Source organism: Haliotis asinina, chromosome 8 (assembly GCF_037392515.1).
Source record: "Haliotis asinina isolate JCU_RB_2024 chromosome 8, JCU_Hal_asi_v2, whole genome shotgun sequence".
NCBI classification, from domain to species: domain Eukaryota; kingdom Metazoa; phylum Mollusca; class Gastropoda; order Lepetellida; family Haliotidae; genus Haliotis; species Haliotis asinina.
The window spans coordinates 61,660,082-61,676,751 of record NC_090287.1 but is presented as its reverse complement, the minus strand read 5'-3'; the positions used below and the strand labels follow the sequence as shown (position 1 = coordinate 61,676,751).

Genomic DNA, 16,670 nt, shown 5'->3' with positions numbered 1-16,670 from the left:
CAAATTATTACATACCTCATATATAAACATGTAAGAAGGTGACTATGCCTTTGTGGTAGAGATCGGAGGTGGGTTTCATGGTGAACAACGGTTAATAAGTTAGGTGAGTGAAAAAATTCGTGCAAATTTCTCTCAATATCTGAAGGGTTCTGAAGTATTTTGTCAAATATCTCGAGATCCGTGAGTACATGCGTGTAACTACAATATATATGAGATTCTAGACTGTTTGTACATTGTGAATGCAATACAAATATGTGGATATTGGTCTACACAAAAGCGTACTAAACGGTTTCTAGGCATGTATTTCGCGATGTCGGCTGCTCGCTTATGTGGGAATCTGCATGTTCGTCTGCCCCTACACTGCGGTAGTCAGGCTTGCAGCTAGCGCTCTGCTTGTTACGTTTATTTATGAGTGTGTCTAAAGTGCGTCCATATACGACTTAATCTGTCACCCAGTTTCCCATCCATGTCTTCACAATTACATATTTAATCTATACATACTGTAATTTCAATAATATGTATTTGATTTGAGTACTCACAAGCTGTTCACCCTAAACGAACCAACATGGAAAACGTTCTAGGAAAGGTTTATGTGAAGCTTGAAAAGGTTTTTGATTTTCAAGTATATTTCTGGAAATGTTTCAGACCTTGTTTTATTAATTATGAAGTCATGGCTTCCTGAATGGTAAGCATATATTCATTGTACAGTGGAATATTATGCAGAAATATATATATATATATATATATCTACTTGTATTTTTTCTCTTTCAGTTCTGAACAATTTTAAGTAATTAATTTTTATCATGGCTTCAAATGTGAAATATTAGTTATGTGTGATGACACCTGTGTTGTTTGTAAATACTTAGCAGTGATTGGGAATAGTGGGTCTGCCTTATGGCAAATATACTTATCAATTATAGAACAACTAGGAGTGATTGTCCCCATTCTTTGCTTCCATATGGTTGTGAAATGTTTGCCTTTAATTGTCAAATAAAATTATTTTTTGGAAATACATTTAATGAAAGTATATATTTCTCAAATATGCTTGAAAGTAAGCAGCAGGGATTCATGTGAAAACGTGATTTTGTCTGTTGTCATTTTCACTCTCTATATTTGAACATATTCTCATTGCTGTATTTATTTTCATTAAACATTCAATTTCCTCAAGACCCTATGGAATGTTTCGTTTATTGCCGTCATGTTTCGACCTGATTGGTCTCTAACTGTGCATGTTTCGTGCCTGTTCATTATAGTCAAACTAATCTTAGTGGTAAAGTAAATTCTGTCTGATATAATGTTGTTTGTACAGACCGAGTCCATGCTGTGTTATCAGTGAGGCCAGCCCAGAGGCGTGGTCAGTGTGTCCAGTAAAGACACTTTACCCCAACTATATACTGTGTATATAGGCCCTGATCTCTGTGTACATGTGTAAGAAATAGGTCATGGCTTTGCCTGAATGGATGAATGGGCAGACTGTACACCTGCAGTATAGGAATTTCTTATGCAATTTTGAGGAATGATCCTCTAGCTTTCTTAGTTCATAGGAAAATTGTTTATTGGGCTTCTGGAGACATGTGTTAAGTATGAGGATTCATTCTTTCCCTGATATTTCATTGTGGCTTGTGGTGTGTCAGTCATCCCTGGATGATGACAAGATATGCTCAATGTAATGAGAGTAAAATGTGGATTGGCTGGTCGGTATTGACCAAGCTTGTGGTGTGTCAGTCATCAGGAGATGATGGGAAGCATAAGTTCAATGTAATGAGAGTAAAATGTGAACTGGCTGGTCAGTATTTGGTCAAGCTTGTTGCGTGTCGCTCGTCCCCTGATGCTGGCAGCATAAGTTTCATGTAATGAGAGTAAAATGTGGATTGGATGGTGAGTGTCTGACCTGCCAATTGGATGGCATCATGCCTCATCATTGTCAACTGTTACATTGTCTCGGTGTATAATATTTGAGAATACCATGTAGTTTCAGATTAGTGTAATTTTACCATCAGTGTCAGCACAAATTTCTCCCCCCCCTTACATCCAACTTCAAGTGGATTTGTAAAACAAACGTAAATGCCAAAGCCTAACCAACACTGTCACTTCTGCCATGAAGGTCCCGGGGTAGAATAGGCTTTCAGCAATTCATGCTCGTCTTAAAAGGTGACTCTCCTTGTCATAAGAGGAGACTAATGGGATCGGATGGTCAGGCTCGCTGATTTCATTGACACGTCATCTGTTTCCAATTGGGCAGATCGATGCTCATGTTGTTGATCACTGGATTGTCTGGTCCAGACTCGATTATTTACAGACTGCCACCATATAGCTGGAATATAGCTAAATGTGGCATAAAACTAAACTCACTTGCTCACTGCTATAGGGCAGTGGGGTAGCATTGTGGTTAAATCGTACACTTGACATGAAGACTAGGGTTAAGTTCCCTAAATAGATACAAAAATGAAACATACAGTTCTGTGGGTTATAACTATTTGTTTATTACAAGTTGTCATCCATAAAACTGTATGTTTCATATTTGACTCACAAACTTCTAGAATGCCCATTGTACAAGTACATAGATACAATGTGTGAAGCCCATTTCTGGCGTCCCCTACTGTGATTTTGATGGAATGTTGCTAGAGGCAGCGTAATGCTATATTCATTCACTCACGTCTGCTACAGAAACATTAGAGCAGAGCATTGCTCAGTAATGTGTTGGAGTCAAAGAACCACTAGTACTTGACTGAATGTTACTCAGAGCCACAGTATACAGTATTCTAGCTGCGAGTATGTGGCCTCAAGCTTGGACTAGTTTATGCAGGTCATCAGACTGTGTGAACACTTTACCCTGTGTTTAACCTGACTGGCTCTATATATTTAGAAGTTCCTTGGACTAGAATAATTGTCCAGAGTAGCTTATTTGTCCTCATAAACATTCAGATTCATTGCAACTTGGTTTTTGTTTCAGAATCTGAAGAAATACAAGCAGACACACAGTATTGGATCTCGCAAGTTGCGCGAGAAGTTTGTATCTTATAACGACACATACCCCATGTACGAGTCAGTGATACAGGTGTACCTGGAAACCAACAAAGACACTCTCATGTCCAAACAAGACCACAAGGCCAAGAAACGCAAGCATGACGACATGAAAGAGCCAAACAACAATGTGGTTGTCAAACCGGACAAAAAACAAGCAAAGAAGGAAAAGACTGAGAAAAAAATCAAACTAGAGAAAAAAGATAAGGTTGGTTCAGGTTGCAAGGATTCTAGTTCTGACAGAAATACAGGAAAGTCAGCCTCATTTGCTAAGAAAGTGTGCAAGGAAACTTCAAAGGGCAAGAACATGAAAGTTAAAGTGAAGAAGCACAAGAAGGAGTTTAATGTGTATCAGTTTATGAGGCTGAAGCGGGAAGCAAGTCTAAATGCTTCTGCCAGAGTCAATATCATGTTTGAGAAGCTTCCTGCTACTCCAAAGAAAGCTAAACAGAGTAAGGAAGAGTCCAATGTTCAGTCCAGTGAAAAATCAACCAAGGACAAGACAGGACCAAAAGATAAACCCACAAAGGACAAAATTAGCAAATCAGTCAAGGAGAAGGATAAATCCTGTAAAGAAAAGGTTGAGGATGTCAAGAAACAGCGTGAGGAGATTATCAAACATAGGAAGGTAAAAATTGAAGAAAAAAAGAAAAATGCCAAATTGGATAAAAATAAAAATAAGGTTGATTCCAAAGGAAAGACTTTGAAAAAAATTAAGAAATTATTACCAAAATGTAAAGCTAAAGACAAAACTACAGAAAAAAAATCAAGTCTTAAGAAGAAAAAGGACAAGAAAGATGTTTTAAAGAAGAGAGTGAAGGATAAAATGAACTTGGTTGGAAAAACTGGCAAAAGAATAGCCAATCTAAATGCAAAGGCTTTGATGGCTGCCACGAAAGATGTGAGACCTAGTTTGGAACGTGCTGCTCGGATAGACCGCTTTTGTGTTTCATGGAAACGCGTATCAATAGCTAGCAAGCATCACCCTGCAGCACGATGGGTAGATGGACTGGGATCAACAGTGTGCTGCACAACACAAGCCAGTGTGTGCATCTCAAAGAAAGAACAACAGATTTGCGAGGAATCTAAGACTACTACGACAACTGTGATGACAGCCATTCAGAAACCATCGACAATACCAGAATCAGAGGCAATTAGTGATGACCGCCCGTCCAGTGTTGTGGACGTGGTCGGGGCGCACACCCCAGTGAAACCCTTGTCTCGGACACCCCACTGCCTCACGCCCATGTTCTCATCCAATCACAACTGTGTTCCTCCATGTAATGGGTTTTCTTGTGGGTCTGGGTCTGAGCGGTTTGTGGCAGCTGGGCAGTACCAGTCTCTGACCCTCGGAGGTATAGGGAGTCTCAGCAGCATTCAGATGATGTCCTACAACCACCAGTCACCCTACAGGAGTGCTTTCAGTGTCCCATTCAACCATGCAACTATTCCATCATACAGTGAGTATGATAGTCTTATTAAGTGTTCATCCCGATAGTTAAAGACACTTACTAGTCACCAAACATAATATAAGTTGAGCACTGACCTATCAACTGACCCGTATAAATAAGACATGCAGATATGCACGGAATCAATTTCATCATCATGTACTGCACGTGCACTACCCTACATCTGCTCGACCATGCGCAAACCAAATAGGCTGTGCATCACCTACTACTGAAACATCTTTGGCTGCGGTGTTAGAGAGCATTCTCCCACTTAATTTCATTTTGTTGCACTCACATTTCTTGTTGCAAACACACATCTTTATTATGTTGTTGCTAAGAGAGAGCAAGACTCTGGAAGAACAGTTAAATCCTATTCAGTGTTTACCCTAGAAAATTTAAGAGTCATCATGACTCGCTGGTGTCATGAGAGAAAGTCATGGATGTGGTTTTGGGAGTCAACTTCAGTATGGTGTCATGAGAGGGAGTGGTGGATGTGGTTTTGGGAGTCAGCTTAAGTATGGAACTTTCGTCAAGACATCATTAATAACGCTAAATATGGTGTTATGAGAGGGAGTGGTGGATGTGGTTTTGGGAGTCAACTTAAATATGGAACTTTCGTCAAGACATCATTAATAACGCTAAAAAAACAAGGTAAAACAGGTCAGGTATTTAATCAGCACTGAGCAGTTAACTGGCAGACAATAAACTAAGTAGTTTTAAACAACAGCAAATTACAAACTTAGATTATCAGAACTTATGGCCATGAAGCATTGGGTCACCAGTGATGCCAGCTTTTAAATTCACTGTGTATTTGAGAAAGGTATTCAGGTTTTCTGTGGCATTGGCAAACACTGCTGTTTCATCTCTGTGCTTTCCTCATACAAGTCATATCAGGACATTGACAGTGTTAGTGATAATAGTGAATTGATATTAAATTATTAATCTATGCTCAATGCAATCATTCAGGAAAGGCAGTTTCAAATAAATAGGTTTTTAGCTGAAATCGTAAGGAGGCAAAAGTTGAAGACTGTCTAATATTGAGTTAGAGATTTTTCATTTCATTTCTAACTTTTCTGTTGATCAGAGGCTTACTAATAATGACATTATATTTTATTGACATAATTGAATAAACCATCAGTAAGGCTTCACTGAACACAGCAGATTAAAGCCTCTTTATTTAAAGTACATATCATTTTTCATTGATGTGAAAGGCATTCATTTTGTATTTTTTGTAATATACACGAAAAGGGCATTGAGTAATTGTACTGGACCAAAATAGTTAGGGATATATGTAAATTTTGAAATTATGAATAATGATCAATTTATTTATTGACCCACTGATGAAAATCAATCAGAAAAATACCCATATCCCTAACTTATTTTATGCAGTACATATTAGTATAATGAATAACTTTTCAAAAACTCAGTATCGTGTGTTATTTGTCCATCATGAATGAATTCTGTACCTATCCTTGGGATCATAATGCCACCTTATTTTCAGAATTCAGTATTGTATGTAATACGTTTGGCATTGCAGGTTACTATGGTGGGGGATTCTACCAGCCAAACCCGCCAGTGTTGCACCAGTCCATCGACCCCTGCTTGCTGCCTCATCACCTGCCCGTCCCCGTCCCACATGCACAGGTCAAGGTTCTCATCCACAACCCTGACAACTCCCATGACTGTGCGTTCTCCAACTACACAAAACACGACAAGGAAATCCCTGAGGATCCAGCAACTGGGAACACCGTCAGCAAGAAGCCAAAAGGAGATAACAAGTCGAAGCCAGAAAACCCCAAGCCAAAGAAAAAGGTTGAGAGAAGGCGCAGCAAGAGTCCAAAGGATGAGGGGGTGGAGAAGAAGGGGGCCAGTAAAGTAGTTCCAGCAGCCGTGCAGCGACAGATTTCTTCTCCCTCGCACAGCTGGATGTGGTCAGGGGAATCTGAGATGAAGGTGGTACCAAGTTTGGTAAGTGTACATTGGAGTAAATGCAGTCTTATCAAGAGCATTAAAATCTTCATACGTCTCCTTGTTTTGGAATCAGTGCAGTGACAAGGCTCCCTAGTGGAATCAGCTAGCTCCTAGGATGAAAGATAATGTTACCCGATACATTCTGTCTTTTATGGGCATCTGAGACAAAGGCAGTACCAAGTTTGGTAAGCGTGCATCTTGGATTGAAACAGACGAAGTAAATGTTGTCTATGGGCATTAAAATATTCATATGTCTACTTGAATCTGTGCAGTGACTGCCATGGCACACACATAATGTGACATTTCCTGTGAACAGAATATAGATCACATTTAGGTAAGCTCAAAGTCAGACAGTTTGTACATCAAGAACATCAGCTAACTTGACTATATAGAGTGTCAGTGCTCCATGATAGTGAAAACAGCTAGCTAGTAGAATGAAAGATAATATCAGTAAACATCATTGCCATGTGGGCATCTTGGACTATATACTCCCCAGGGAGTTCAGAACGAGATTCACGCACATACTCATCCTCTGATCAGAGTAATATATCTGTATAGTTAAGCCTTCTTCAGTAGATGGAATGGCAGAAATTAAGAGTTTAAACTCTCTATTATATCTATTGTACTATGTCATGTGTTCTTGACTCTGTTACGTGTATTTTAGGGGGACTCCCCACCGGTGAAAAGGAAGAGCTACCCAGCTATCAAACACAGCAGTGGGGATATCATCCGAGTGAGAGACTGTGTGCTTCTACGATCTGGACCAAGAAAGAAAGACATTCCATTTGTAGCCAAAGTTTCTGCTCTTTGGGAACATCCTGATGACAGTCAGTATTTGTTCTCACTGATCCTGAAATGTATCTTTGTAACGATAGATACATGTCACTACAGACACACAAAATAATATTTGCAAGTTTAATATGTGCATGAAACACTCTGTGGCCAACGCAGATGACTTGAAACACAACCAAAGCATATTTTCATTGCTGCTGAATTCTTTGATGGCATCTAAAAGTCATGATGAATTCGATGAAGGTAGAAGTCACATCTGTAAGTCTTTCATTCAGAGAATGATATTAGCAGGATCTTCTCTGTTCAAAATAATATTTTACAGCTCATAATAAACATTTCTACCACAAACACATTAATCATTGTGAAGAAAAGATTTACCGACCAAAACAAAAATTCTCTTTTGGGATATTAGCTATTAACAGTCCTGTCTGTCTTTTGGGGTTGCAGTGTCTCAAGATGTGGAATCATATTTGTTACATATTGGCCACAGTGACTGTGGAATGTAGAGAGTTCTTGATTTAAAATCATCTTTTGACTATCTGTATCCATGGTTACAGGTGAGATGATGATGAGCTTACTGTGGTACTACCGTCCGGAACACACAGAGATCGGGCGTAAACCACACCATGTAGACTGTGAAGTATTCGCTTCTAAGCACAAGGATGAGAACAGTGTTGCCTGCATAGACGACAAGGGCTATGTACTCACCTTTAACGAGTATTGCAGGTAGGCACACGAGTCCCATGAAATGATTTATAAAGATAAAAGGTGAAGTGAAATAGGTTCTGAAGTGGCATTGTTCAAGGCCTGTGTGTCCTCCATCTTGAGTAACGCTAGTGCGATAATTTAGCAGAGTGATTAAAAATGTCACCACTCGTTACAGTTCGATTCCTACATGGGTACATGTGTGAAACCCATTTCTAGTGCCCCATGCCGTGATGTTGCTGGAAAATTGTCACAAGTTGCGTTGAAACCAAACTCGCTCACTTACTCACTCTCATTATCCCAGTGTTGTCATGCTACTCCACTTATATGCTCTGCCGTTGCTTGCATACTACACAAGCCACTAACACTACACAGGTCAGAGCCAACCAGTCCTTGTTTATTCCCATTGAGGCTTCCAAAAGTAATATATTTTTACGTCTCCTAGTACCACATCAAATCCTCCCTCCCTCCACTGAAGCACTGAGGGGACTGAATCCCGATACAAGCAAATCTACTTGATAGGTTTTTCTGAGACATGCCCACAAATTATTCAACATTCATAAATCAACATTTCAATAAATACATAACTGATCTACTTGGTTTCAAAACTAGGGCATAGATTTTCCATGTGTAAAATGTAAAGACCGTTTGTACCATTTGGAGTTATCTCCCTTCCATTGTGTCACCTTTCCTTCATGCTTTCAGCCTTTCTTGCAGTCTTTTCTTCTTTACTTTTTCATAGTCGTGATAAGTTAAAACGTTCAGCATAAGCTCAGGCATGTCATCAACTGAACATTAATGTCACTACCTTATTAATACTGTAAATAGTTCTTCAACTTACCTCGGGTGGTAGGGTAGCCTGCTGGTTTAGGCGTTTGCTCATCACACCGAAGCCCCGGGCTCGATTCCCCTCATGGGAACAATGTGTGAAGACCATTTCTGGTGTCCCATTCATGATATTGCTGGAATATTGCTAAAAGAGGCACAAAACTAAACTCACTCACGTGTGTGATAGGTCAAATTGACTTTCAGCTGTTGATGAGACTGAAATAAATGTATCAAGTAATCAAAGGTTCTCCACAAATGCAAGATAATGTCTTATAGAATACACAATAACCTAGCTTTCACTTTCAGACCTCTGCAGAGGGCTACAGATAAGGGGCTTACAGGCATAATGTACAATATGATTTCAAGCGTATCATGTATGCAAAGAAATACCCGTATATGTCTAACATATATACAGCTGAAATGTTGTTTAATATTATAGAAAACAAATCACATCATCAGCCATTACCTCCATTTGCAATATAAGGGGTAAATACACCCACACCCCAAATTTTTGTCATGAGCTCTGGAAGTTAAACACGACAATGTTCGATACTTTATAAAACTGTGACAGAATGGTGCTTACATTATCTTTACTCTTCGTAGGTACCGAGCGGAAGTCTCCCGAAGTGATCAGCATGCATGTGTACGATCCAAAGTAGTTCCTGATTTAGAAGGAGATAATCCAATCTTCCAGCGTATGCCAGGAGTTGACATTGACCCATCCACAGTGTTCGTATGTCGACAGGTGTATGACTTTAGACAAAAGCGAATGCTTAAGAACCCATCTTGAGAACTGACCCTGGGTTCATTGACTGGTACAGGACCACTGAGTGTGAGATCACGACGACCACGGCGTAACCTTTACATCTCGACCAATAGGACCCACACCTCCCCTTGGGGGGTCACAGTGTGCAATACATTTTTATCAAGGACCCTTTTCAGTATTGCAGCTGCCTTCGTTTGGAGGACAGCGTATTTCAGTGTTTGAATGATGAGAGTGTCTACTTGCCTTATTCCATGTACACTGATGCTGTGCAAGACATTCATCACAGTGTCCCAGACACTGTCTCAAGTAAAGAGCCTGATGTCTCTCAAGTAAAGACATCACTCCTGAGACCATGAAGATTGAAACGTCTTGGTACATCTTGGTAGAAGTCAACATTTCATTGTTATGTTGAACTTATGTTTTCTTCCATGCCAAACTACATTACCGTAGTCATGATGCTAAAATAATCATTTTGCAACCAATGTTCATGCATTTCTATGGTAACGTAAACCACAAATTGAAGTTTCTGAATACGTCTTTCTGTTTGTATGAATGTTTATGGAACAGTTTGTAGCCTATATTGCAAAGAAATTAGGAGACTTTTAATGTTAACACCTATAATATATTCAACCTTTTGGAAGGACAACAGTATGTGTCATGGTTTTAAAATAGGCTCTTGTAATGTAATGAAAACCATTTTTGTATATCGTGGAAGGTGAATATTATCCTATTGAAAAGTTGAGTATCATATTTGTACAGTTTGTACATTTTGAGTCGTATATATATTATTTATGAGACTTCCCATGTGATAAAATACTTTCATTGGTCTAAAGAGTGACATTAGTTTAAAATCTATCTATAAAGTGAGCATGGGCTCTTTGGCAGCACAGCAACATAATAGATATTCTTTGCATTATGAACCATGCAGAATGTGTAGTTGTTGCCATGGTTACATGGTAAATGTCCAGAACATACTCACAGAACATGATCAAAGAGGTCAAATCAGCCATGTACTGACACTGCACTTTTGTTAGATCTGAACTGTCTCTAAAATAAAACAATTGTATGCCTGGGTTCAGGGGAAGTGGGTGAAGGCCACACTTTAGTGTGTTCTGGTGAGTGATGTGTCTCAAAATAACTTAATGAATAACTTTGTAGTGTTTATGAAGATGTGGGCACTGATGACAGACACCAACAATGTGATTGTTTGGTATGTCACATTGTTTGATACTATGCTGTACGTCAAGTTCCAGTTGACTGTCTGCAGTTCTCAATGCACTCTTTTCATTGATGTCATGTGCACGTCAGAGTGATGTCATGGTTATCAAAATATTGGGCATGTCAGGATGACAATTTTTTGACAATATAATCATGATAATACATTAGATTAATGTTAAAACTCGCAGTTGGAAGATAAATCATGTGTGAGGCCTGTATCTAGCGTCAACCACTGCGACATTGCTAGAATATTGCTAAACATAAAACCATACTCAGTCAGTCAGCCAGCCAGTCAGTCAGTGAAGGTATATCTTGTGATTATCAAGGGTATAAGATAGCAACATCTCGTAGACAAAGTTTTATGTCATTATTTGGTTCCGATGGATTAGAAACATAATACTGCTTCAAAAAATGCTCCAAAGTAACAATTTTTAGAAAGGTAATTGGTCAAAGGGGTAGTGGTACTGCCATATTAAAACTAAGGTAGTGCCAATGCCAAAACACTTGTAGAAATTGCCTTGAAGAGAATAGCATACATAATCTGTGTCACTTGACACTAAGATGTGATGGGTGTAGACACCTGACTGACAACTGACTGACACCTGGCTGCATACAGGTATGTTTGTATTGTCTGCGTCATTTCCTTTATCTTTGTCTATTGTTTATCAGGTTTATATGTTAATTTATTTTTTATGTTCACGTACATGCTGAAAGCTTCTGAATGTATGAATTAATCTCTATTTTGAGGCTCATTGAAATTTTAGTTCAGAGTTTATTGAATGTTGGGATCAAATAGTTTTATATGACTACATGTTTTGATTGTTTAATTTTTTATATGTACATAATGTAGAGAATCTCTCAGACAGACCTTACCATTCTATAGCTGGCTAGAGCCAAAGGGGTTCCTTGGGGGCAAACACTTGCATTGTGTTAATAATGGTAAGTTCAGCATCTGGATGTTCTTCCTCAGACGCCACAACTGCTGCACCTCAGGAACAATTCCATCTATGATCACCTGAAATTGATCAGTGACTACAGGAAGTGCAATACATGCTCTACAGGTATAATACACTCAAGGAACCTCTATACTCCAGCTTACCATCTATAAAAATGTTCAGTTCTGTTGTGGACAAAGAATTTTAGTGTTATACCATCTCCAAAATGGGATGGTTGTTATCTTCTCTGAAATGGGATAGTGCCGCATACTATGGTTTCCAGATTTGCTGGAACCAAATTGTGCTAGAAATGGTAACAAGACCAGTTTTAATGCATTTTATCCACTCACCATTAATGCTTTTGGCATAACATTATTATTGCAATGTTAATTGGTCAGTGTGTTAGAGTGCATGTTCAGCTGACAGTGGAATTCAAGTCAACCAAACTTATTGTTTTGTTATGAAAACTCTGAATTTTTAAACACACTATGGTTGTCTTATGACAACGGAAAGTGACTACACATAGACTTGGGGCTGGTTGATAACCAAAGACTGCGTGTGTCGATCTGGTAATGTGCTGTGATGAGATCTGTGTGTATATATACATAACACTGCCATGGTGATGTACAAGCAATAAGGTGGACAGACCAGGAATATATAGAGTAGTGAGGTTTAAGGTTGCTAGGACTTACGACATCATCAGATAGTTCCCGCAGGTAAACACTATGTTCCTAACTGAGGAACTTGTATACAGTAAGCACAAAGATCTTTTTTTTTTTTTTTTTCATTCAGTCACTCAACATCTAACAGTGGGCATTGTAAGAAGTATTTGAAGATGAAGATTGTTATAAATCTTTATTTGCATAACCTTTTCAATTATTTGCAAGAGGGGCATAATAGGAGATATCAAGAGGTGTCATATATTGACAGAAATGTTTAGACCATAGCTGTTTGGGTTCTTAATTGAAAGTGACTCAAAAGCTGAGATGATTAGGTCATCAAAGTTGCCATATTGTGTTATGCAATGCGAATCCAGGGCACATTTATCCAAAGTTTATGCAACTAGAATTGTTAGTTCACTAGCTCCCTAGACACCATTCACTTTGATAGAGACAGCACAAAGCAACACTGGTCAGAACCAGATATATCATCCAGGTTGTAATGGACTAGGATTCCCAACCTGTTTAAGAGGTTCTGAGATAGTGGTTAAAGAACTGTCACAATGGTGTGAAATATACTGACCAGCAAAAGAAACACAACTCAGGCTTTTGGTCAAGGTTTTGAATAGAAGAATAACATGAATGCTTACTTTTGAGATTTCATATTTTTAAAACTTGCGTTTCTTTTGCTGTTCATTATAGATTTGATACACATTTGAAACGTTTCATCTGAGGCATACAGTATGATTGATGCTGTTTAGTGTAAGACGCCAATTGTGTATTAGTTACTAGTATCATGAATCTGTTATTCCAGTTACATCATTGTCATCCCAAATTAATGAGAAGCATGGCTTGAAGGAGTTGCTCTTTGTGCAATTGTTTGTAAAGTTAGATCTGTAGCGTGTTGGTCACACCCAAACTTCAGAAGACAGTCCTTCTGTTGTCCTACCAGTAACAGATGATGCATTTACAGGTATACTTAGTGAACGCTCTCACTAGTCCTACAATCAACCCTCTTCTTCCCAAAATAGCAGCATAATTTATACCCTTGTCCACCACATCCATTATCTTGTTGTGTTTTACCTGTGATCCAAGAGTGTTCAGTCTTTCGCTTTGTGAAAATGTTCCTAGTGAAGCAATATCATTACCCCAAGATTACCAGAAATATATGTACATATGTGTTTGTATGCTCAGCAATCAAGATGCAAGAGGCCTGTTCTTTATTAGTCTACAGAGTGGTGTCAGATATATTTTATTGAATATTTTAACACGAAATCATCACTGCACACATGTTATAGTATTTTATTATGTGATTGATTTTATGTCAAGGAAATGGTTGTTTCTGGGTATATCTTGTATATGAGTAGATTTGTGTTCATAATAATTGTACATAACTCCCCACAAAGCATTGTCAGTTCACAGTGAACAAGTTTCAAAACAAATTGTACAAATGGTGTGCTGTTTAGACTTTTGTCATTTTTAGAGTAGGGACGTTTTGTTGGTACCTTGTTGAATGCATGCCTATCAAGACTGTCTTTGTCTGAAGCAAGACAACAGTGTCTTGTGAACATGTTGTCTTGGCTAATAATCTCAGACGAAATCATAGGCAGCAACTGACATTCCAATACCTCCTTGTGAGGGTCTTCAGTCAGCATGTCACACTGTTCAGTCACACCATCCCAGGGTTTCAGAACACTGATGGCAGAACATCCAGGCTAACATCATGCATGCAGAACAAATCCGCCTCCATGAACATGCATGTAGGAAAGAATGACAATCCGGCCTTCCATTTTCATCCATTCATTGAATATTCAGGCAGAACAGTACATGCATCGACTATGCATGCAGAACAGCACATTCAATGACCGTGCATGCATTTACTGCGTATGTAGAGCAGCACATTCATAAAACATGATTGCAGAGCAGCACATTTATTGACCATGCATGCAGAACAATTCACGCATCAACCTCGCACAACTGTACTGTCCATTCTAACATCCACGTGCATGCTGAAAATGTGACAATTCGATTCTATTTGCAGTATGATGCAGCAAGCATCGTACAATCAACAATCTTCTAGAACACGTACAATCCAACCTATTTTCGTGCATTGAGCACGTTACAGTTATCTCTTCCATCAACATCCATGCATCTGACGCACCACTACGTAACATGTTCATGCGTGAAGACACACATCCTGTAGTCACATTTATGAATGCACAACATAATCAACCCGGTCAGCATCATGCCTGCAGAATATTACAGATTAATGTAACCTGCCACTGATATGCATGCAGAGCCTTTGTCACTTTTGCATGCATGCACCTGTTCCTGTTCAGTAGGCACTTGTGTTACAGATAGAGAAATATACAGCAGTGGTTCAGTACACCGTTTCATATGCAGAAAAACTAAATTTGCTCGTCTTCATTATACAAGCTTTTAGCCTGTCTTGAACCTGTTTAGTGCCGGTTATTTTCCCCACACGCCATGCATATTCTGGTTGATATTTCCGTGTTAGTGCCGAATTCAATATTATATCAGGGTGACAAGAAAGCAAGGCCTTCCTAGATGATGTGTTTGTATCCTTGTAGATACTAACCTGCCATGACATGACTCACTAGCCTTAATGGGGCGAAACCTTTCTGTAAGCAGGAAATGTCTTCTAAAGGCAGGGTCCGTTCTACGGTCCCTTTGTATGAGAACACCATCTCCAGTAGAGCAGTGAGACTGATAGTAGCTGGTAAAATGTCATGCTTCGCTGCTACAAACCCTCAATCCCCAAACCCGGTTCGATGCCACCTAATGCCATTTCGCCAACTACCCTTCCTGACAAGGCAGGGGTATTGTGTAAAAGGGCCTATACTTGCATCACCGGAGAATAAGCCCACATGCTGGCGCTACCATAGAATCAAAACTCATTGATCATAGTGTTCATTAAACTTTGATCGTTGTTAGACTAGTGGACGTGAATGTACAAGACACAATAACAGGCATTAAGCATGCCTTTATAGCATGTGTCCAGCTTGTGGACATTAAGCGTAAAGGCGTGCGTGGACCAAACCTACTCTAACAGTTCAACAACGCACCTTGTTCATGATCACACGGTCAGTCGATATTACCCCACATATTGGGTCTCATCAAACGCACTCTTCAACCTTGCCATTTTTCTCTATACGCCACTGAAAATGTACTTTTTATTTGAATTCATGTATTTATATCAATGTTTATATGAGTGTTTGAATCTTAAACCATTTATCTTGGGTTTATTTTTCGTCATGAGATTTATACGCAATTGGTCATTATTGTGACAGGTAAATTTGGCGACGTTGATTAGACTTCATGCAATGAATGTATGAGAATCTATCTGTCAGTATACCCACTTTAGCTTCCCCCTGTAAAGTCATCCCCCTCCACCGCCACACTGAGCATCTGTACATGTGTAATCATTATGGTATTGTGGCCTTACACGTTACACCACCAGTAGGAATACCGTCTCCTCGAGCTCTCGTTACGTCTCTTCATTAAGTTATGATAATGCTTGATGTATGATGATTATGGTGAAATGCCTAGTCTTGTTCTAATGAAAACAATAAACAGCCAATTTATTCAAATGACTTTTATACAACAGCAATATGAATTCAGTATGATTGTTTTAAATGACGTTAAAGCATATCGAGGATAATATTCGAAATTTCAGCTTTATAAATCTCGAATCTTAGTTTGAACTATATTCGAACGTTTAGTTTTGTCATTCTCAATAGTATTTGCTATCACATTGTTTTACGTCGAATTATATCAAAATAGTATTCAAATCGTTCCTTGACATTTTGAGAAAATGTTTTCTTTTTTTCGTGCTCTTGTCGATGATGCGACTCTTGCTGAAGTGACGGAGTAGAGTGCTGTTACTGGTGGTGTTGTATCCTCTGTGTTCACCCCATGCCTCCCCCGTTCTCCTCCACGCCCTTTGTCTCACACGTGTCTTACCTAGTTTACCAGACATACAGTACCGTGTATCTGTATATATATATATGAGACGACTGGTTACCGTTGGGTTGTTCTTGTTGCTACGAATGTGTTTGACAATTAAACTATTTGAGATATCGTCCTGGTTTGTTTTATCTATGATACCCGTGAATGTCCGGGTCAGAATTGGCCTTCACCAGCCAGTGTTCGTAAACGGCGACTAACAGAATCGGATGGTCAGGTTCGCTGACATGGTTGATACGTCATCGGTTCCCAATTGCCCAGATCGATGCTCATGTTTGTTGCTCACTGGATTGTCTTGTCCACACTTAACTATTTACAGACCGCCGCCATATGGCTG

At 39.1% G+C, this 16,670-nt stretch overlaps 1 protein-coding gene across 6 annotated transcripts in view; it reads left to right on the top strand.

Moving 5' to 3' along the window:
• The window catches only part of LOC137293649 (DNA ligase 1-like), a 69,494-nt gene extending 53,047 nt beyond the window's left edge, over positions 1-16,447 (top strand). For 5 of the 6 annotated variants that reach the window (XM_067824324.1, XM_067824323.1, XM_067824322.1 and 2 more), the window contains exons 2-6: positions 2,954-4,484; positions 6,010-6,440; positions 7,108-7,270; positions 7,793-7,961; positions 9,372-16,447. In XM_067824324.1, the coding sequence (XP_067680425.1) occupies positions 3,038-4,484; positions 6,010-6,440; positions 7,108-7,270; positions 7,793-7,961; positions 9,372-9,558 (2,397 nt within the window). In that variant the 5' untranslated portion in view covers positions 2,954-3,037 and the 3' untranslated portion in view covers positions 9,559-16,447. Of the gene's footprint in view, positions 1-45; positions 104-2,953; positions 4,485-6,009; positions 6,441-7,107; positions 7,271-7,792; positions 7,962-9,371 lie in introns of those variants that run through there. The other variant, XM_067824325.1, reaches the window with a different exon arrangement.
• The last annotated feature ends 223 nt before the right edge of the window (positions 16,448-16,670 follow it).